Below are 21,829 nucleotides of genomic sequence, written 5' to 3' on the forward strand. Positions count from 1 at the left end.
CTTTAGCTGCTTCTTCTATTGTTTTATGGGTACTTTTTCATGCTGCTCAAATTTTTTTGTGAAAGGAGGAAGAAAGAGATGAAAACCAATAAAAATACATGTATCATAGTGTATCAACATTCTGTGATTTCTAGCCGTGACCCCTGTTTTTTCAAAGCTACTCAGTAAATACTGAATTGAGTTAAATTATATATATATATACACACACATATATTTTTAAATTTATTTTATATATTTATTTTGTCTGCGTTGGGTCTTCGTTGCTGCGCGCAGGCTTTCTCTAGTTGTGGCGAGCGGGGGCTACTCTTCGCTGCAGTGCATGGGCTTCGCACTGCGGTGGCTTCTCTTGTTGCAGAGCACGGGCTTCACTAGTTGCGGTACGCGGGCTCAGTAGTTGTGGCTCGCGGGCTCTAGAGCGCAGGCTCAGGAGTTGTGGCGCACGGGCTTAGCTGCTCTGCGGCATGTGGGATCTTCCCGGACCAGGGCTCGAACCCATGTCCCCTGCATTGGCAGATGGATTCTTAACCACTGAGCCACCAGGGAAGCCCTGAGTTAAATTATATTTTAAAAATCAGCAGCATCAGTACTAGATTTTGGGGGGAGACTAAAAGTGAGTCCTGTGGTTAAGTGTCATGAGCGTCGTTGAACCCAACTCTGCAGTGAAGCGGGTGATGCCAGAAACGCCTGACCATCACTTTCCAGCCTGGAGACAGAGCTCCCATGGAGGGGGTGACGTTCAGGCCTCTCTCTCCTTCCCGGGGCCTGGGGGTCAAGACAAGGGCATTGGTTCCTGAGCCCGCACGTCCCTTGGAGGAGAGGAGCACTGACCTTGGGGAGGTCACCCTTTTAGGGGGAGCGGTGGGCAAGTATTAGGGTGACCAGAGGTGGCATTGCCTATCCTTCAAGGCTGCTCCCTGCAGACATTGCTCTGGGGGCTGCCCGGAAAGAGGGGCGTCGGGCCTTGCATTCCTAGCGTAGCTGGCAGAAATAGGCAGGGTGAGGTCCGGTCCCACTGACATCTGCGCTGCTCAGACCCGGCCTGGGAGACCCCGTGCTCGGGCTCCGAGTTTATGACGGACGCACCGAGTCAGCCCTCAGGGATGTGGCTGGCAAGGGCTTTGGACGCTTAAGCAGGTGGAGGTGAGCGTGGGAAGTGTGACGTGTGTGCCCGCCTCTGGGCCCTCAGGACTGTCACAGGACCGCCTGCTGTCACTACTCCTGCAGGCCCCTCCTGTCAGCAGTGGCTACACCTCTCAGCCTGGGGCCACCCCCGCCGACTCTGTCCCTCCCTGCCACTGTGCACAGCCTGCCCTTAACCTTCTCCCGCTCACAGGCTGCCCCACCCCCTGGCCTCTGGGGGGTCCTGCCCGCCTTGTCTGGACGGTGCAGTCGCCCTTGGGCTGCTTTGTCCCCTGTCTCCAGCCTCCTGGAGCCCTCGCTGCTCAGCGTCATGCTGGGAGCAGAGGATGAAAGGCAGTGCCCGGGTCTGGTTCCTGCAGGTCACCCGCTCCCGTGCGACATAGGGCAGATTCTGAGGCTGGGCTCCCACAGCGCGTGGGGTGTGTGGACCACATGTGTTTATGGAAGTGATGGGCACTTAGCAAGCTCAGAGATGTCAGCTGTCATGACGCCTGTTTATCCTTCGGCCCAGCCATGCCTTTCTAGGAATCGGTTCCGTGAATACCTCAGCGACAGTGTGAATTGATGGGTCCAGAGAGCCAGTCCCGGGTACTGTCCATGACGGCTCGGAGCGGTCCTCCGAGGTGGCCCGAGCACAGGCCGCTGTCACTGCCTGGAAGGAGGTGTGGGCGTGTCCACACACGGCTGCAGGAAGCTCCGCAGTTTATCCCGGGAAGAAAAGCGTGTTCACAGCGAGCTGCCTTTGTGCAAGAAAGGGAGGGAAATAGACACACGTTCTATTTGCTTAGATTTTCAAAAGGACACAGTGGAAGGGTGAGGTAGAGTCACCCCGAAGAACGACGGGGGAGGAGGGGAAGCTGTGCGGGGGACAGGGCGTGGCCTCCAGACGCACCTTGTTTAATAGTCAATTACTTATTAGTGATAACGCTTTGGAACCATTTACATGTTGCAGAAAATGGAAACGAAAGTTCAAGCTGGCTATGATGCACCGTGTGGGCCACGTGGAGCTGCACGTGGCTGCCCTGAAAGGCCCCTCACCCGTGCTGGCAGTGGGTTGGGCACAGGTGCCCCTCTGCACGGTCCACTTAGAGGTCTGCAGGCTGCATCCCTGGTCGGGGGACCTGCGTCCTCCATGCAGGCTGCCCACGGGCCCGAAGCATTAGGAGGGGTGGACGGGGCCCACGGGAAAGGCCACCGCGATCCCGGTCGGGAGGTGTGTTGCGGCGATGGGAGCAGTTGGCCGGGCACTCGTGGACGGTGTCCAGTGCAGGACTGAGGTCAGGTTTGCAGACACGGCCGGGCCTGGCCGAGCGTTGGTGGCAGAGGAAGAGAAGGAGGTGGAGTTGGTGCTGCGCCTTGTCTGGGGAAAGTGGACGGGCCTGGCGGTGCGTTAGGATTGGGGATGCGGGGGGCTTGAAGGACCAGGGTTAAGCTTTTGGGGGACAGAACCAGACGCTGACGGGGCCACCTTAGCCCTCTGAAGTCGAGAAGAAAGCGGGAACTGCGGGGAGCGTTAGGGCCCCCAGGGGAGCTGCCCCCATCTGCCCTCCACTCCCCTCCCCGTCCCAGCTCCCCCCCAAGGGGGGCCGCTCGCTCTGTTCTGAATCTGAACGTAAATTACTCTTTATTAGGAAACAAGCCTGTCTGTTCAGGGGAGGAGGGGTCCTGGGGGACCATGCTGGTGGGCAACAGGGTCTCCAAGGAGAGTGAACCCGGGTGGGGGTCAGGTGCTGACCGTTTGCCCGGGTCCCGAGGACTTGACCCAGGGCGAGGAAGCAAACGCCCGAAGGCAGTGCATTGCACTCGCTGCCGACGTGGACACGGATGGTTTCAGCCACTCAAACAGACGCTTTCCGAGAAGCCTCCACCGCAAACTCAAACCAGTTCTGTCATCAGTTACAGCTATTGAATCGGGTCAACATAATCAGATTCCTGAAAGATTATGAACACTGAAAGGGCTCAGTACATAGCATAAGAGGGCTGTCCGTTCGTGAGCTGGACCAGTGCTGCCCCAGGATGCCCGTGGGAGTTTCCTGTGGCCGTCCTGTCAAAGCACCACCGACAGGACAGGGGTCTGTTCTCCCGGAGTCCCAGAGGCCGGACATCCCGGGTCACCTGGCAGGGCTGCTTCCTTCAGTGGCCGCGAGGGGATTCTGAGCCGGGTCTTTCCTCCACGCCCACCCGCCGCCGGCTCTGGAGGTTTGCCGCGGTCCTTGGCCTTCCCCCGTGTGCCCGTCTCCAAATCTCCCCTTTTTACAAGGACACCAGCTGTCTTGGACCAGGGCCACCCCAGTGACCTCACTGGAACTTGGTCACCTCTGTACGGACTCCTTCCCCAAATAAGATCACATTCTGAGGCCCTGGGAGCCCGGCTTCAAGGCGTGAACCTGTGGGGACACAGTTCAGCCCGTCGTGATCCCCGTTGGGCTGTGACGGAAGGGGTTCAGCCTGTGAGTAAGGAATTTTAATGTTTCTAAGACTCCTTGGTCAGGAAAGGGGTCTTTGTGTTTAGTTGTCGGTGACTTTCACACTTGTTCAACTGATAGATTTTGATTCCAGCTGGGGGAGGGTGGGAGCGGGCAACTCAGCAGACCTTCGGTCCCTGCACTCCGGGCCCCGGCCTGAGCCCCGCCGGCCTGCTCCGTGTCCGCGCGTCTCCCGCCGCCGGGCCGGCTTCTGCCTCTTGCTCAGCTCCTCCCTCCGTCCCCTCTTCTACGTGTGCATTTAATTTTATTTACCGTGTTAAGATGCACACGTGAAATAGCCTTGTTTTTTCCAGCTCACACGCTGAGTGAGCTTTGTGGCTCTGAGCGTTCGGGCTAAACGTCCTCACTGGGGGAGTGAGTTCCAGCTCAGAGGTTACAAGAGGGAACCCCGGTGTTTCCACGCCTGCTCCAGGGGTGACTCCCTTCGTGAGGCCCTGCAAATCCGTCCTGTGTTTGTTGTCTTAACGCTGAGACTTGAGCGTTCCCATGGGCTGGCGGAGATGGATGGATGGGTGAAAAGGAACCTCTTATCTCCCCATAATTATTGTCTAAACAAACTCTGTAAGGCGAGAGCGCCCACCTGTCAGTCAGACAAATATTCATGTATTTGTTAGCCTTGGCCCAGGGTTGGTTCATCCAAGGAGTAAACAAGGGGGTTTGATTTCTTAAATGCCTTATTGCTGCTTGGAAACCGAATATTTAAAGATGACACACAACTAGTGACAGTCGCAGATTTCTCTCTGTAAATGTGTTTCTTGTCTCTTCACAGGGATCTTCGCTTTAACAGAATCAGAGAGATCCAGCCGGGGGCCTTCAGGGGGCTGAGAAACTTGAACACATTGTAAGTCCAAACATTGTACTGGGAGCCGGTAGAAGAGAGATACCAAAATTATCACCCCTCTCCCTGGGGGTAGATCCGGAATGCTGAGGGAGGTCTACCCCATTGCCCACCATGGGTGGGCATGGCTGAGAGATTGCCGTGGAGCCTGACAGAGGGGTTTGCACGTTAAGATGCCAGGACTGGGTCCCAGGCTTGGCGGCCGTCGTGGCCTTTGTCCCCATGTGTCTCATCTGACCTCTGTGAACCTGTCCATCCTCTGGGTGTGATCCAGGCCTGTGCTGGGCACATCTCCCACTGCAGGATCGAGGGGACGGCCCTCCTCCTGAGCTAGTACGGGCCCTGGTGGGGCTGGGGTGCTGTCCAGCTGTGTCCCAGGGTTTAGACCCCAACTCCAGGCTGCCATGGGCTGTGCTGAATGCCGTGGGCAGAGATGGGCTCTGGCCCTTCTGCCCAGGAGGTGACTCTTCAGTGCAGGGCCTGGGGGTCAGGAACGGTCACCACTGCCCTGTAAGCCTGATGGGGGGACATGGATGGCTCGGCCCCCAGCTCCCTGCCTGTGAAAAGGAAAGCTCCGTGGGGAGACACCGACCTCCGGGACACCCTGCACCTCCGCGAGGGCCTCCCAGCTGGCTGGAGGGGAAATGGAAGAGACAGCAGGACAAAGAGAGACGTCTTGTGCAGGAGAGAGGGGATTGCTTCTCCGCTGTGTGCAGAGCTGCAGCAATGTGCGCTGATACGGACCAGCCCCCTGAGGCAACTTGGAGCTGGGAGCGTCCAGCACCCACAGGGCTCTTGCTTGTGTTAATTTGCATTTAGCGAATGTCGGTGTTAGGTCTGTGGCTTAATCATAACACAGTGCAGAAGCGTGTTGTTTTTTAAATTCTTACTGAGACTTTCTTTCACAGGCTTCTCAACAATAATCAGATCAAGAGTATACCTGGTGGGTCATTTGAAGACTTGGAGAATCTAAAATACCTGTAAGTCATGACCAGTTCTTTACACCAGAGTCTGTTATCTGTATTCGGACTGTTTACTCACTGAGATAGCTAAATTTTGTACTGTTCATGAATTATTGTAAATACAGCCACGTGAAAAAGAGGTTTTACTTTCGAAAGGTGAGTGAAATTTTGGTTGGGACTTTTAAAATGAGTTGTTATCAGTATAAAGTGCTACCTTATGTGATTTCTAGTGTTTATCTGCTAAGCCTTAAGTAAAATAGGTTGAATAAAATGAAAAACTATAGCCTCTGAAAATCATTCTCGGGTAATAATGACGCTTCTTGAGATGGAAGGTGATAACTTTTGTTCAGCCGCCAGTGTGAACAGCTGACATATTTTGTGGGATCTGAGCTTTCAGGGGTGGGCGAGATGTGAGATGGGAATGACAGATCCCTCTGGAATGTCACTAATTCCTGCTGATTTTCCCCATCTTCCGCCAAGTGATTTCACCTCTTATTTTTATGTAGTTAAATTTTATTCTACCTTTAAAAAGTGATTTGAATTAATGAGTTTATTAGCATTTAAAACATCTGCTTGTTGAAGTCACTTTTGCAGTTAGAAAATGACCTCGCCTGGTTCAGTACCTTCACAGGCACTTATTTTGAAGTTGGAAACTTTAACAAAACACTGAATACATTGCTGGTTCTAACAGATTAGAAGTAAGTATCATGTGCTTTGAGGAAATTACTCTTAACTTTAGGACTGTTCAGCTAGAGCCATTTTAATGAGGGATTGGTATCAGTGATTTTGGGGGAACGTGTGGCTTAAGTGACCTGGGTGTCTCCAAGTCCTGTTGAGCTTAAGTGAGACAGTGGTTATGAGCAAGAGGTAACATTAACTCTTTATTAAATACATCTTCCCCCACGAAGAATCTGAAACTGTCGTGTCTACACACTTCTCTCCATCACTTTGACGCAGTAGATATTAATTTTTCATTAGCAATGTTCACACTAAGCCTTGTTGCTCATTTTAAAATGAGGGAAAGGTCTTCTATTTATTCTTGAGTTTTCATTTATTTACTTACGTTTTGTTTTGGTTTTCGATTTTAAGTGCTGTGTAAGCTCCAGAAGAAAGCCTAGATTTCTTAGAAGCAGAGTCCTTTAACTGATAGCTAGTTTTTGCAGTGCGTGTGTGCGTGTTTAGTCTGTTTTTATAAAAAAAATTTTTTTTGCTTTATTTTTTATTTTTTGGTTTGAATTACTTAAGAGCAACTTATCATTTACCCTAGTAGTTAGGGATACTTCATTTTTCACTTAGGACAGTTTTTAAAAATAATACTTTTAAACCTCGTCTGTTGACGGGCTTCCTTTCAAGGCATCCACGCACCAACCATTCCCCCTCCCACCTGAACTCATCCGAGATGCCCACGCGGTAGGTTCCGGGGTCACCGGGATGGGCTGAGCAGTGGTCGGCAGTAACGGTGGGGAGATGGACCACTGTGAGAACAGACACCAGGACAAGGTTGCAGCTGTGGCGGGAAGGGGTCCCGTGACCCTGCCATGCTGCTACTGCAGCTCCCAGCCTCCTCCTCCGACTTCCCAGACCACATCGGGAGGGTCCATCCTGACAGGCACTGACTTAGGAGACTGTGCGGTATGCATCTTAAATATTTAAGAAGGCTTCCACAATTTATTGATTATTGCAGCCTTGGTATTTATCTAATCAGTGCCAAAGTGTATTTTTGGAGGTTGAGTGTTCCTTACGTGCTGGAGCTCCAGTGACTTCTGGTAAGGAATACACCTTTGCCTTCATTAAGCTTTCCAAATGATGAAATTAACCCTTGAGGTAGTTAGAACTCATATTCAAAGGGTCAACTCTATGATGAAGTAGAAAATTATGATTTATTGTTAGATCATGATCAACACCGAGTTATTCTTAGGAAAACAGATTACACTCCAATGTCTTTACCAGCATGCATTCATACATACTAGTTTGGTTCAATTGTATGTATTCTTTGACAGGATTCCTTTACTCTCATCTTCTTGAAGTGCATGCAAGGTGATGTCCATGTTGATATTTTGTTTTGCTTGTTTGTGTTTAAGAAACAGGCACAGAAACCTTTGTTCAGACTTACCTCCTATAGGGTTAGCAGTAGGAGAAATAACTCACACCTGGACAGGAGTTGCATGGGTGAGGCCCTATTCCAAAGCTCTCTATATGTTTGTTGAATTTCAGTGACCCTGTGAGGTACTGCTATTCACTCCATCTTACACACAAGAAACGGAGGCAGAGAACGTTAATTCTTACTCAAGACGCACAGCCAGTAGGTGGCAGTTCAAGGATTCAGACCCCACAGCCTGGAGAAGTAATGTCTGTGCCAGGCCTCTTGCAGGCACTGGGCCTCAGTTTCAGGGGAATTCTGGCTGGTTTGTGTTAAGGCTTGTAGTTCTTGGTGAAGTCGCCTCAGCAGATTTGCACAGAGAGAGAAGGGAAAACGCTTGGAAGGATTGCAGCGATTAAAGGCAGCACAGCAGGTCCTGTTAGACTGGGCCCTGCACCAAATATTATTAAGTAAAATGCAGTAAAACGCATGTCCTGGAAATGAAGTAGGCAACGTTACAAGCATCGAGACAAAGCGGTGTCGTTTATTAAGTGGGTAGGTGAGAGCCCAACCACCAAGCATCCAGTGTGCAGAGAAGGATCTGCCTGAGTTACACTATAGGAAAGGTGTGGATTTTGATCCGTCCCTCTGCCCACATCAGCGATGGAGAAATGCCCAGGGCAGGTATCTCCACGTCTGAGAACAGACGGCCGCGGCAGAGATGTGTTCTGAGGTCCAGGACAGATGGGTGGACCCAACACACATGGTTTTGTGTTTCTGGTGGAATTGGATACTTTGGTGTGAAAATCTTCACCCTTGATGGGTTCCTTCAGGAGTTGGCCAGCTTCTTCTGGAAAGGACGGGGCAGTACACGCTTGAGGCTTTGAGGACCATACGTCTCTGCTTCCAGGGGGCACAAAATCAGCCGCAGACCACAGTAAATGAGTCCGCATGGCCGTGTGCCAACAAAACTGTATTTTCGGACACTGAAATGTGAATTTCACGTGATTTTCATGTGTTTCGAAATATTCTTCTTTTGAAATTTTTAGCCATTTAGAAACGTAAGAACCTTTCTTAGCGTGCAGGCCATACAGAAACAGGCAGCGGGCCCATTGGGTGGTTCTTCTGATCAGCCTTGGTTGCTTCTGTTGTAGGAGAATGGTATTCTGAGTGGAAAACAGATTATGTAGTCTTTGTAATTTCTCTTCCCCAGATTATTTCTGGGCATTTTGAAACTGTATCAGTATCAGTTACAGAAGCTTATATTCAATGCATTTTACCTGTTTGTCAGGAAATGATTTTATTTTCTTCAGGCTTTGAAGCAAATGCTTTGTCAGCTGCTCATAAGCTGTCCTCCAAGAATCTGTGAGTTTCCTGAAGACATGGCGGTGGTCTGATCATCTCCAGTTGGAGGTTTTCCTTAGAAAGGGGAAGGGGAGCCTCCTTGGAGGAACTGTACTTACCGTGTAAACGTTCTGTTTGTATCCTAATACAATCATGAATTTGAAAACTGTCCCCACGTGCCAACTGAATTCTTCTCTCCACCCTGAGTTACGGCCTGGCGTGCGTGTGCTAATCCTCCCGTGTTTCTTGTTTCAGCTATCTGTACAAGAATGAGATCCAGTCAATTGACAGGCAAGCGTTTAAGGGACTTGCCTCTCTAGAGCAACTGTAAGTGCCTCTCCTCTGCTCTGCGGTGTCTTGGATTTCACCTGCCCTTTGCCTCTTGCAGGGAAAAATAGGCCAAGTCTGCTGTTTGCACGCTGCATGTCTGTGCCCCGGGGCGTAGGGCTGTGTGCATGCCGATGACAAAGCCGTGGTCCCTCCCTCCTTCTGACCCCGCCCATCTGGGCAGCCACCCCACACCTTGTGCCCTGCCTTCCTGGGACAAGGACCAGTATCACCGGGTGACCCCTGTCCCCATGGTGCTTCCAGTATAACAAGATAGACTTGCAAACAGATCTGAGCAAGTACAGGTCTTTCGGGGAGAAGTGGGGACCAGCAGGTGGTTTCCTCGTACAGTATTTCCTGTTTGTGAATCTGCACGTCCGGTTTACTTTGGTCATTCATGACGTCAGTATTTTGGAGAAAATAAACTTTTCCAGTTAGGGTACGCTGGATGTTGCTTCTTGGGCTGCATACGAAGTCCTACTTTGCTGTGAAGTCAGCATGCCCATTTTAAGCAGAATTCCTGGTCAGAGGCATTTTCTGACTTGTGTGCTTGGCCGGTCACCTGTCCATCAATGGGCTGGAGTCGTCGCGTGTCAGGCAGTTTTATTCACGTGATGCTGCAGCCGAGGCTGTGGTTAGGGTTTTGTCACTCGGCCGGACATGGAAACATCTCCAGAGGCCTTGAGGCAGAGCTGGGGAGGCCTCACCTGAACCAGGAGCTTCCAAAGCACACGCAGGGCTCTTGTGTTCAGATACCCGTTTGTTTATCCAGCTGAGAGCCGCTTTCCCGAGCCTGCTGTGCTCGTCGTGGACTGGATTTAGAAAGAAGCTGCATGTGAGGGGTTGTACACCCTCGGCTTCCGGGAGAATGACACAGGGGTCAGATCGTCACAGAAACACGTGGGACTATCTGGAGAACTCCCAGGTGGAGGGAGGGTCCCCGGAACACGTTCCTGCATCCGACTCAGTTTTAATGGATCTGGGGCTGGGATTTACACGTGCTGTCAGGTGTGGAGCTAAGTGAGGCCCATCGAGCCTTGGGAGGGGGTGAGCGGGGTTATTTTTGAGGAAGACAGAGGCGAAGTCTGGGAGAAATGAGGAGGGAAGCGGAATGGCATCCACGGAGCGCCGAGTGGGAGTTGGTGACCAAGGTCCCAGGGATTCGGGACAGCGTCCTAAGTCAGGCTGCCTCCAAACCCAGGATCAGGCGCTGGGGTTGAGGGGTCCCTGCTGCTGAGACTTAGGGATGAAGAGAGATTGGGACCCGTCCCCGCCCCTCGGGGAGGCACTGTGAGGGGGAGGGGAGCGTTCCCCTAGGAACGCGCTCAGATCTGCCCCCGCCGCGTGCAGAGCGCTTCGGGTCCCCATCCTCGCGGGGCCCCCCATGCCCAGCGCTGGCACACGTGCTCCAGCGGAGGGGAGGCTGGTCCCCAGCCCCGTGTCTGCCCAGCATCTCGGCTCTCGCAGGCCTTAAAAGATAAGTGGAGGCGTATACGAATGTTTAGAGTTTATTTGAGCGAAATCGATTGGGACAGAGCCTCAGCAACCGGCCGTGTGTGGACACCCCCTGGCCCAGCGCTGGGGGGGAGGCCCGTGGAGCAGGTGCAGATGCAGAGCAGGGCACTTGGTGACGGGCTGCAGCCTCGGGCTGGCCGGCTGCCCGAAGTGTGTCCTTAGCTCTGGTCTCTAACCCGGAGGCGCTGACAGGCTCCTTAGGCCGCGCGTTAGACCCGCCCCGTCCAGCAGGCTCACCTGGGCTCCCCGAGAGGCCAGCCGCGGGCAGGGCGCAGGGACCGTGGACGGCACTGGGGGCTCCCTTCCTGCCTTCGGCCCGTTTTCCTCCACCATCGGGAGAGGTGGCCACAGCCCTGGGGGCCTGTGAACCCTGAGCCCCTCAAGGCAGCACATCCGGTCAGCCTCCCCCTGGCTGTCGGCACGTGGAGTTTTAAACAGCATCAGATTGGGACCGGCGTGTCTTCCCTTCTCTCCCCACCTTGGCTTCGCCCTGGACCTGGCCGGCCCGCAGTCCCTGGTGCAGCGCGGCTGAGCGTGTCTGCCCCCAGTGTCTGTGCTTGATGGGCGGTCCCGGGGCTGCTCCACGGTGGCCGCTGGAAGTGCCCGTCCTGAATAGTCAGGACGGGGCGCTTCCTGCCCCCGTCATCCTGCCTGCAGGCCCCCACTCTCGCAGGGAGGGCGGTGGGCACAGACCCGGCCCCCACCAGGCTGCCTGCCGGCGGAGGAAGGTGGGCAACTCTGCAGCCGCGTGGTCACCGGGGTGGTTCTCCCGGCGAGCTGGCCCAGGGCAGGCCGGACACCGACAGGACAGGGCGAGGGACCTTGAGGTTCCATCATTTCAGAAAGTCAGTGAAAGGCTGCACCTGGTGGAGGGAGTGTGGAGAGAGCTCTCCTTTGCGTGGCTTTGTGCTGTGACCCTGCTGGTCCCAGCGTCTCGTGAAGACGCAGTCTGGCGTGTCGGGCCAGGTCCCTGTGTGGCAGGAGGGGCTCTTGCAGGAGCACCAGTTAGAGGGGGCTTCCGTGTATTTCTAAGGGAAAAGCCCACCAATTTTCAAAGTGAGAAAAGCGGTATGCAGGACAATGAGAAGAAATTAGTTTTACGAAAAAATGTGTAACTTATGGCAAGTAAGGACTCAAATGGAAAGAAGTATAAGCTCTGGATGGTCTGTAATTAAAGGGCATTTGAGGAAATACATTATTTTGCTTAACTTAGGGTCAGGTTTCTTCTCTTATTTCTGTAGTAGCTGTTTCTGTAGCTGAAAAACAATATACCCAATGTCACCTTGAAGTGTAAGTCTCCTAAATCCGTGTGTAAGTTAAAAGATTGGAATGAAGGCATTCACATACCTGCGTGTGTGGTGTAATGAAGATCATGTTGATTTTTTTCTAGAAAGGTCCATGTATTTGGAGAGCTGGGCGCCCCTGGCTTTCCCCGCTGGGTGGGGAGGAAGCCCAGTGGGTGTGCTTGACCCTTAGTCGTATTGTCCAGTCAATCATTTAAGGTCTGCACCCAGTTTTCCATTGTCTTTAATCTTCCTATTTGATGACTTCGTTTGTTTTCCATGCAGTGTAGGAGATCTAGAGAGTTATCTATTGACGTGTGGATTTGAAATGACTTAGAGAACAAATGTTTTCAGCAAAACCTTATACATCTATTAAAAAGTATAAAGCTGTTTAAAATTTGTTTCTTTTTCCCATTTTTAAAAACTCCTCTAGATACCTGCACTTTAATCAGATAGAAACTTTGGACCCAGAGTCATTTCAACATTTGCCGAAGCTGGAGAGACTGTAAGTAGTGTTACCTTCTTGGTTGCCCCTCTTTACCTGCAGGTCCTGGAGCCTGTGGCTCTGTCCATTTCCTGTAACAGAAAGAATAGCTATGTCTGTTCAAACAACCGGGAAACGTCTCAGTAGGAAATCTGTGCTCTCCTCTAACAGTTCAGAAGTGGGAATAGTGATAAAATAGAAAAAAATGTAGTTATTTTCTGTACTAAATAACATTGTTCTTAAATTCATTTATATTAAACAAAGGCAGTCACTGGGATGTTCTTTAAAAGCTGATTTATTTGACTGCTATACTCTTTTCTGCACGTCTAGGAAAGTATTTTAAAGAATTGCTGTGGTTTATCACCTCTTTCAACAGGTTTTTACATAACAACCGAATTACACATTTGGTTCCGGGAACATTTAATCACTTGGAATCTATGAAAAGATTGTAAGTATAATAACCCTTTATGCTGTCTTTTCAGCAAAGACTAATAATTTCTTCATGTCATGCATTTACCTGACCCCTTTTACTGGGTATTTCAAAGAAGAGTTCATCACAGTCTGGGTATGAATTAGGAAGGGAGGGTGGATTAAGTCATCAGAACGCCGAACCAAGACCTAGCCGGCTTGGGGGAATGTGGCAACAGATTAACCCTTTAATAGGCAAGGAAGACGTTTTTAAAAATCAATTTTAAATTCCTCAAATTAATTTTTAATTCCATGTGACATATTGTACTGGTGGAAATAAAATTGGCCTAGAAGTAATCTCTAAACTGTATTGCATTCCTTTTATTTAGGCATGCACATAACTGAATTCTGTCCATTTTTAGGTCTCTAAAAATAATTTATCTTTACACTGAGTAATTTCTTATAATAGCTGATGGAGAAAGCTATCTGACATCTTTTTTGTGTTTTTCTCTGAGGTCTTGAAGGCCATTGTTTCTCAGTTAGATATTACGGAGAGTGTACAATGAACTGGACTTAAGAAAGAGATAGAAAAGTCAAGTTACCAAGCCTGGGCCCAGAGTGGCCTTTGTTTCTCTCCTGAGTTAAGTAAGACACAGAGTTTCCTCACTATTTACGATTTTTTTCTTCATGGGATAAAGAAATCCCCAGCCAAACTAAAAACTACGTTCTAGGGTGGCAGATGAGAGAAACACCTCCTGTTTGGTAGATAAGAGAGGGTGGGAAAGAAATTGCCAGAAGTTGCCAAGACGAGCTCAGGGCACGCGGGGGTTACCGGAGTCTACAGAAGGCTGGAAAGGTTCTTCTCCGTCTCCACCTCCTTTCTGGCCTTTTGATGGTCTAGCTCTGCCCTCTGCATCGGCTCGGCCTGTGAAACCCTAGGTTTCTCGGCCCCTGTGGACCTCCCCCTCCCCGCCAGACGGCAGAGGGGAGCGTGCAGTTGGGGGCTTCCTGCCCTGGCCGCTCGGCCCAGGGGCCGCTGGCCGGGGTCGCACGCCTGCTCATCCACTGTCCCTGGGGCCCGTCCTGAGCGCAGAGGTCCTGCTGTTTATTCAGAGGGGCTCTGGGGTCAGCGGGCGCCGGAAGGTCCTGGGTCCCCCACGGCCTGCTGACTTGAGGAATCGGCCGGGGGGAGGTTCTGTCATGTCTGCATTGAGCCCTGTGGATTCCGCTGGATGTGGTCATCAGAGCTGGCCGTCCAGCCAGAGGGCCAGTTCTGCCTGCCGCCCCCTCCTAGCCAGCGTCCCGGAGAAATGCAAATGGGAGGTGTGACATCACGGGCCCGCCTCCCTGGGGTGTGAACTCACTGGACGCCCGAGGGCAGCCCCTCGGCTCTGATCCCGGGGAGCCCCCCTCTGAATGCAGCCAGCCCTGCTGCCACGTCCTCGGACTTGACGCGAGCTGGTTCACGTCCCCCCGTTACACTCCTTTACCTTGTGCTTTGCTGCATAAATGGCCATCGTCTCCGAGGGAGGAGATGACACCCTGCCTGTTCCACGTGTCGGGACGGATGTGTCCAGCCTCATGGGGCACTTTCTCCCGGAACTTTCAGGATAATTCAGCCGCTGAGATTTGTGCCCTGTGGGCTGACTGTCCTTTAGGGCGTATTTAAGGGTTGAGTGAGGTAGTACACGATGACGCGGTGCCAGTGGTGATGAGAGTTCGGGAATCGTTCCGGGTGGTGGGGATTTCTGCATTACTGACTTTACGAAGGCTCCTGTCTTGTGCTTTTCCTGAAACTTCCCGGACTCGTCCAGCACGTATTTGCCCCTCGGTCTTGAACCTAAAATATACAGTATTTGATTGCTCCTTTCACCACCCTTTATTTGCATTATTCGGGTTTCCCCCGCTCTCGGGCTCGTCTCTCTGCCGAGTGTGGCCCTCCGCTGGGTCCCCTGGTCGGGCCGGACCGGGTCAGATTCTGTTGTCTGCGGGCCCCATCACTGCTGGTCAGTTCGGGTCTGCCTGGCCCGGGTCAGCCCTTGCCCGTCCCACGTCCCACCGGCCGCGGCTTCCTTCTCGCAGGCGTCTGGACTCCAACGCGCTTCACTGTGACTGTGAGATCCTGTGGCTGGCGGACTTGCTGAGGAGCTACGCCCGGTCGGGGAACGCGCAGGCAGCCGCCACTTGTGAGCACCCCCGGCGCGTCCAGGGCCGGTCAGTGGCCGCCATCGCCCCGGAAGAGCTGGACTGTGGTGAGTGCGTCCTGGGGCCCGAGCCCGCGTTGGCGTCCAGAGGGCGTGGCATGTGCAGCCCGGTCTCCAGCCGTCACTGGCCGGTCCCACAGCTCAGGTCTGGGTGGGGCCTGACCGGACCCTGCTTTCCAAAGCCCGTCTCTGTAGTGCCTATACAGAGAAACTAACTATCTGGTAATAAACTCGGGCTTGATTTTCAGGTTTCCCTGCAAACAAAAAATAGCAACCTGAAGTGCACCACTACCTCTGTCGTTCCTTCCAGCCCTCTGCCTTTAGGGGCCGCAGCTGCCTGGCCGGCAGGACCCCATGGTGGGCTGGGGGGCGGGGCGGGGCGGTTTCCGGGGGTGGGCGCAGGGCTGCCGGCTGGGAGCTGGCGGCCACGCAGAGTGGCCGTAGGCCGAGTTCGCCTGGCTTGTTGCACCTGTGCACCGCTTGGCGTACGCAGCGCCTCACGAAGAAACACAAGAAAAGGAACGAAATCAAAGCTCGCAGGACAGATCTTCCTACTAAATAAACGCCCAAGGAATCCAGCGTTTCTTTTAAGTTTAGCATTTTATCGGGGGCGGGGGGGGGTGGTGCTAAAATTAGGTTCTCCAGGGCATCATTATCATTTTCAAATATTGAAAACAAAATTAATTCCTTTGAAGGTCACTCCACTTCATAGTAACCCCCCCAATTATGTAACTTCACTCGTCGCCGTGGGTAACGCTTTCTGAACGACCCCTGTACAGCCAGCCTCCTTGCCTTCAGTGTGTGCAGCTGACTGATTTCGGTCCCAGGGCCACCCTGTGGCCTCTGCGTGTCGTGCCCTCGTCTCTGTAAGGGCCGCTCTGGTGGCAGGGGCCCCCCAGGGTGGGCAGCAGTGCTGTGCTGTGTGCACCCCGTTCTCGAGACTGTCTCCTTAGGATCGGCTTCCTGGGGGAAGGACGGGTGGGGGAGGGGAGGATGCTCCCTCTGACCTCTGCCCTCTGAACCTGCTCCGGGGTCACGACAGGTTCACTTCCCTGTGCCCATCTTGGGTCTGCCCTCCTGAGTCAGCCTGGGTTCTGCCCACCTCTCTTCTGGGGGAGGAGCAGACCCTCCTCCCCCCACCCCACCCCGGCCCAGCTCCGACCTTGTCAACAGGGGCCAGGCTGGGGTGACAGAGGCAGTGGTGCCTTGAGCTTTGTGAACTCCCGGGGCCTCGCGGGTCGCCTGGGGACGATGCCTCTGCCCTCAGTGTCCTGGAAGGTCCTCAGTTGCTGCCCGTCACTCGGGGTCACTGGGGGGCGCTCAGGGGGGTGGTTCCCTCCTCCAGCTCCTTCACCACCATTGCCTCTTCCTGGAGAGAGAATGGAGAAGCAGAGCTTTCTCAGAGTTCCCAAACCCAGCACATCAGAGAGGATGGCGCGTAGGGCTGAGCAGTGGGGCTGGGGGTCCTCCGGCTACGCACAGGGAGCCGCAGTGTCCAGACGGGCGCGGGGAGCAGGACGCCTGGGAGTGGAGACGGGAGCAGCGCAGTTTCGGGGGGGTTCACGCGGACGGCGGTGAGTCCGAGGGGTTTCCTGTTGACGCTGTGCAGCGATAGACACGCACACGGCCTTTTGTGCCTGTTTAAGGTGCCAGATGTTGTGAAGGCACTGTGCACACACTTGCAGGCACATGCACAGGTACACACACGCACATGCACGCATGCACACACACACAGGAGCACACGCAGTTGCACGTGAGCGTGCTTTTTCTTTTTGCACGTGGTAGGTCAGTGAATACATCTGGGCTTAGAGGGGTCATTTCTCCGAGTTTCCTAGTTGGTAGGTGACCAGTCCAGCCTGCTGTGAGGACACAGAGAGGACAGTCACCCAGCAGCTGGAGTGCAGGAGGGAGGCCTCTCTGTGCTCAGAGACGGGGTGGCCGCGGGGGACTGCAGTGGGAGCCCCACACTGAGATGGTCCCGGCGTTGGGAGCCCCTGGCCGCACTTGCACAGCCTCTGCCTTCGGGGTGGCTTCAGCTGAAAAGTGCCGTTGTCTGTCCTTTCATTCCCTAAAACTGTGACTCACGAGTGTCCGGCTCTCTCGGGGGGAGCGTCCACTGAGGTCGTCACCCGGTGCTTTGTCTGTCAGAGGCTCAGCGCCACCCGGTTGCCAGGGTTCTCAGCGGGTGGACCTCAGATGCTGGCAGTGCTGTGTAATTCGGCTCTAACACCGTCTTCCCCGTGGAGATGCCCCCCTGCCGCTCTCGTGGGAGTGATTTTGGTTTGAACGTGTGCGATTTTGTCTTGAACAGAAGGGATTTGCTCTGGGTTCTTGTCACATGACGGTTTAAGACCAGGAGGGTCTGCTTTCCTTTTTGGTGCAGAAAGGCCGCGGATCACGTCGGAGCCGCAGGATGCAGACGTCACCCTGGGCAACACCGTCTTCTTCACCTGCAGGGCTGAGGGCAACCCCAAGCCCGAGATCATCTGGCTCCGAAACAAGTAAGTGGCTCCGGACGGGCCGCCGGGGGCGCCGGGTCCCATTCCATCCAGATGCCCCGTGAGCCGCGGCCTAGCTGCCCGCTGTCCGGCCCACCCTGACCCTTCCTCCTCCTCCCTGGAAGGAGAGTAAAGAGGAGGGAACGTTTTTCGTGCATCCTTCCTGCTTTGAAGTCGCCGCCGGGCACACCCCGGCCTCTGCGCGGCACACGGCCCGAGTCGCCCTCTGCCGGGCTTGGTCCTGGTCAGCGAGGCCGGTCAACACGGAAGGGGCGGTTACCCCGCCCGAGTGAGGAACGGGAGGGAACCGGGGCTGTCTCCCGCCCGCCCACCTGCTCTGGCGGCAGCCGTGGGGTCTGGTCCCTGGGTCCCGAGGAGGTGAGGGAGGGTCTTCCCTGCGGGTGGCATTTTCAGGGAGACCCTGTGAGGTGAGCGCATGCACTTTGCTCCTGTGCGTCTGATTTGTCTCCGGAAACCCAGGCCTCGCCTTCTGTCCACAAGCATCTTGGTATGGGAGAGGGGAATGCAGTCAGGTCCCTGCGGGGCCCGGGGGTCAGACCCCCGAGGGTCGTCTGGGTTGAAGGGCAGCACTTGCACGCATCCGCTTTGAACCGAGTCCTGGGAAGGAAACCTCCGTGTGAGAGCAGGTCGTCGTCGCCCGCGTGCTTCTTGTAAACGCGAGCACCCCGGCCCGCGCTCGCTCACGCACAGAACCCTCCTGTGGGTTCAGTGTGGCCCCGCAGAGCCCCTGCCGGGTTCAGTCGCGACGGTGAGAGGCGGTGGGCCCCCGGCACCAGCTCTCGGGTCCAGCGTGTTTGCAGAGGAGAAGAACAGTGCAGCGAGCCTGGGGGTCACCTGAGATGCACCTGCCACGGGGCGTGCAGTGGTTCCAGGCCTGGCTTTGTCGTCGACCTAGCGCAGCTGACGCCCGGCTCGGGGCCAGAGCTGTGTGGGGAACGTGAGATGCTGGCCTGTCCCCAGTGCCTTGGGATCTGGGACAGCTCTGAGGGCGACAAGAGGCAAATTCCAGAGCGAACACGGGAGGGCTTCCGTCGGGGAGTGTGCGTTCAAAAGGCAGAGAAGAACAGATTCGCTCAAGGCCGGCACACCTGCATTCGTGAGTGGTTCACACCCACGTTTGTAAGTCAACACATTGATACTAAGAGTTAACATCGCAGAGCCAGTCACGGCAGAGGGAGACCCAAGGCCCCGGGCCTGCATCTGGTGCAGGGCTGCGCCCCGGGGCCCATCTCTGCAGCAGCCCCGCCTCCCCCGGGGCTCACAGTGTCTGTGGGAGAAAGCTGGGCCACATCAGGAAGAGCCTCACTTACGGGGCCCGAGAGGTCTGTTGCCTCCGTCCGGAAGTGCTCGTGAAGGACGGGAGATGCCAGTTTTGGGGGCTCGGTTGGTGCAGTTGGAGCACGGGATGAGGGAGGTGGGCGGGGAACCAGACAGCACCTCCCGCGGCCGGGTCTGTAGCCTGTGGGCGCCTGGATTCTGGGAGGGACCCTGGGAAATCCCTCAGACAGTGGCGGTGTTGTTCTGGGGACATTTGTAATTTTCCGCTTTTAATAACTTAAATGTTTCTACCCCTTTGTCTCGAATGGATTTGCCAAAAACAAAGGGAAAGTTTTCCTGTGAATTTTGTCCACTCTGTCCATTTTTTCCCTTTGGAATGAGGACCACTTTGAAACATTCGTAGGTTGCACATGTAAACGATGAAAGTGGATATGTGAGTTAATTACAGATGCAGATAAACACGGTGCGTAAACACTTTTCCCAGAAATGCTGGTAGGTCAGGCTGCTGGGAAGGAAAGTTTCCAGGAAGGCGAGTTAAGGCCCCGCATCTCCAGGTGCTCCATGCCTCCAGGCTGGGGTCCCCGCGCCAGGACAGAAGCCCCCCCGCGGGGGACTAGGTGTTTCCTTGTGCTTTCAGAGCCTGAGCCTGCCAGGTCTGTCTTTACAGTAACGAGCTGAGCATGAAGACAGATTCCCGCTTGAACTTGTTGGACGATGGGACCCTGATTATCCAGAACACGCGGGAGACAGACCAGGGCATCTACCAGTGCATGGCGAAAAACGTGGCCGGAGAGGTAAAGACGCAGGAGGTGACCCTCAGGTACTTCGGGTCTCCAGGTACGTTGAGTGCTCGCTCAGACACTTAGAGCCCGCCTTCGTCCCGGTCCACTCCCTTCTTTGATTGCACCTGGTGGTAAAAGACAAACACCAAGGTCTCCCGTTGAAGCTGCTGCAGCAGGGTCGGCTCAGGGCCATAGGTGACCCCCGACCATTGCCCTGGTCCACCACCAACCCCTAATCCAGGACGGTCACTCAGAGTGGACAGTAGAGACAGGCGCTGCGGGGAGCACAGTCCAGAGGGGCCGTGGACACCTGGGGAGACACGTCCCCCGTCCCCCGACGCCTCCCGCTCACACTGGTCCCCGGGGCTTCTTTCACTTGTTGCCATTTGGCAGTGGGCTCTCTCTTGTGCTAAGGGCTTTGGTTATTTTAAAAGAAGCCAAAAGTCTGAATTTTTATGCAGAATTCCCAGGCCTAAAATATTGGCACCTGAACTGAAAAGATTGTTTGAGCCAAAGGCAGCATGGCTGTGGCCTTGATTGGCCTGGGTCCCACCAGATTACAGACCCTGCCCTTGTCGAAGTGTTGACTTTTGGAGCTTTGGTCAGAAGAGGAGCTGGCCCTTGGAGAAGAGCCCAGGGGGGTGGTCCTGGTCCCCCGTGGCCGCTGGAAGAGCACAGGTGGCTAGGCCTCCTCCATGGGCCTGTGTCATTCTCGTGTAGGCGGGCCAGGGTCTGTGTTTCCCTCATGCTTTATCGTTCAGGGCATTGCAGTACCCTCAATCCCAAGATAAGTGGTTTGTGTGTTTCTTTGATTAGATTCCTAGTACAAGACCTTCGTATCACTTGGTTCATCCCAGCATAGGCACAGTCAAGATTTACTGATGAATGAGAGTTCCCAGCTGTCGAATTTCCCTTCAAGGGAAAGTGCAGTGCAGTGCACATATTGCAGCCACATCAAAGCCCTTTAATCCCATGTTTCCCGAGTGGAACAAGGCATCCAGCATCTTTGCAAAGTCACACGGCTGTGACTCTACCACAGATAAGTTAGAGCTCCCGGTCACAGAAGGAGCTTGTGCTTTATTTGTAAGGCACAGGGAAACCCACAAAATATTGAACAGAGTGGTGCAGTTCTGTAGGTATATGTCAGAGGACAAAAGGGAATATAGAACATAAACAGTGCATTTCCTTAGCAAAGTTGCTGTGTTAGCGGGATAATTGATTCCTAGATGGGAATATTAAAATCTCTCTCTGGCCTGAGAGTTCCAAATCTAACCTCTTTTGATCTGAATTTTTATTTCTCTCTCGGGAACGAGAGCCTTCTTTAGTGCACTAGTCTGAACATGTTGGCACTGCTCCCTAAAATGCACATGGAGGGTCTCCTACAATCCGTGACAGGAATGTCACTGCAGAGTGAGGGGGTCAGCCAGTGGCAGCCTGCCAGCCTAGACTAGGGGCTGCCAAACCTGGACCACGCACGGCCTGTTTTTCCAAGATCTTTGAAGTAAAAATGTGTCTTACATTTTTATGTGATTGAACAACTTAAGAGTAATATTTTACAATACATGATAATTATATGAAGTTCAAATTTCAGTGTCTATTAATTAAGTTTTATTGGAACATAATCACACTAAAAAATTTATAGCCTGAAAAGCCCAAAAAATACGCTCTGTGGCCCTTTACAGAAGTTTGCCAACACCGTGATGTAGGTAATGATAATGGACCCATTTGTAAGTCTCCATGAGTCACAAAGGGCTAAATGTACTTTATCTGTTTTGAAGCTTTGTTATTAGGGGCATATAAGTTTGCAGTTTTTATCTTCCTCATGAATTAAACTTTTGATTATTAATGCTTTTTGCCTTAAGGTTAGTTTGATTTTATATGGATGCAACCTGCTTTCTTTTGATTAGTGTTTGTCAACTATACTTTTCCCATCATTTTGCTCTGAACCTTTCTTTTTTACTTTTTTTTTTTTTTTTTAATTTTTACTGGAATATAGTCGATTTACAATGTATTAGTTTCAGGTGTACAGCAAAGTGAATCAGTTATACATATACATACATCCACTCTTTTTTAGATTTTTTTTTCCCATATAGGTCATTACAGAGTATTGAAAAGAGTTCCCTGTGCTGTACAGCAGGTTCTTATTAGTTATCTATTTTATATATAGTAGTGTGTATAT

The 21,829-nt window shown here is 53.2% G+C and overlaps 1 protein-coding gene across 4 annotated transcripts in view; it reads left to right on the plus strand.

Moving 5' to 3' along the window:
• Positions 1 to 21,829, plus strand: part of PXDN (peroxidasin) — a 66,888-nt gene that overhangs the window by 20,138 nt on the left and 24,921 nt on the right. For 3 of the 4 annotated variants that reach the window (XR_005022337.1, XR_005022338.1, XM_036872505.1), the window contains exons 2-9: positions 4,396 to 4,467; positions 5,373 to 5,444; positions 9,106 to 9,177; positions 12,409 to 12,480; positions 12,836 to 12,907; positions 14,950 to 15,119; positions 17,455 to 17,572; positions 19,536 to 19,705. Coding sequence is in view for 2 of the 4 variants with exons in the window: in XM_036872505.1 (XP_036728400.1) it covers positions 4,396 to 4,467; positions 5,373 to 5,444; positions 9,106 to 9,177; positions 12,409 to 12,480; positions 12,836 to 12,907; positions 14,950 to 15,119; positions 17,455 to 17,572; positions 19,536 to 19,705 (818 nt within the window). In the remaining 2 variants the exon portion in view is untranslated. The remainder of the gene's footprint in view (positions 1 to 4,395; positions 4,468 to 5,372; positions 5,445 to 9,105; positions 9,178 to 12,408; positions 12,481 to 12,835; positions 12,908 to 14,949; positions 15,120 to 17,454; positions 17,573 to 19,535; positions 19,706 to 21,829) is intronic. The other variant, XM_036872506.1, reaches the window with a different exon arrangement.

Source organism: Balaenoptera musculus, chromosome 13 (assembly GCF_009873245.2).
Source record: "Balaenoptera musculus isolate JJ_BM4_2016_0621 chromosome 13, mBalMus1.pri.v3, whole genome shotgun sequence".
In the NCBI taxonomy this organism is placed as follows: domain Eukaryota; kingdom Metazoa; phylum Chordata; class Mammalia; order Artiodactyla; family Balaenopteridae; genus Balaenoptera; species Balaenoptera musculus.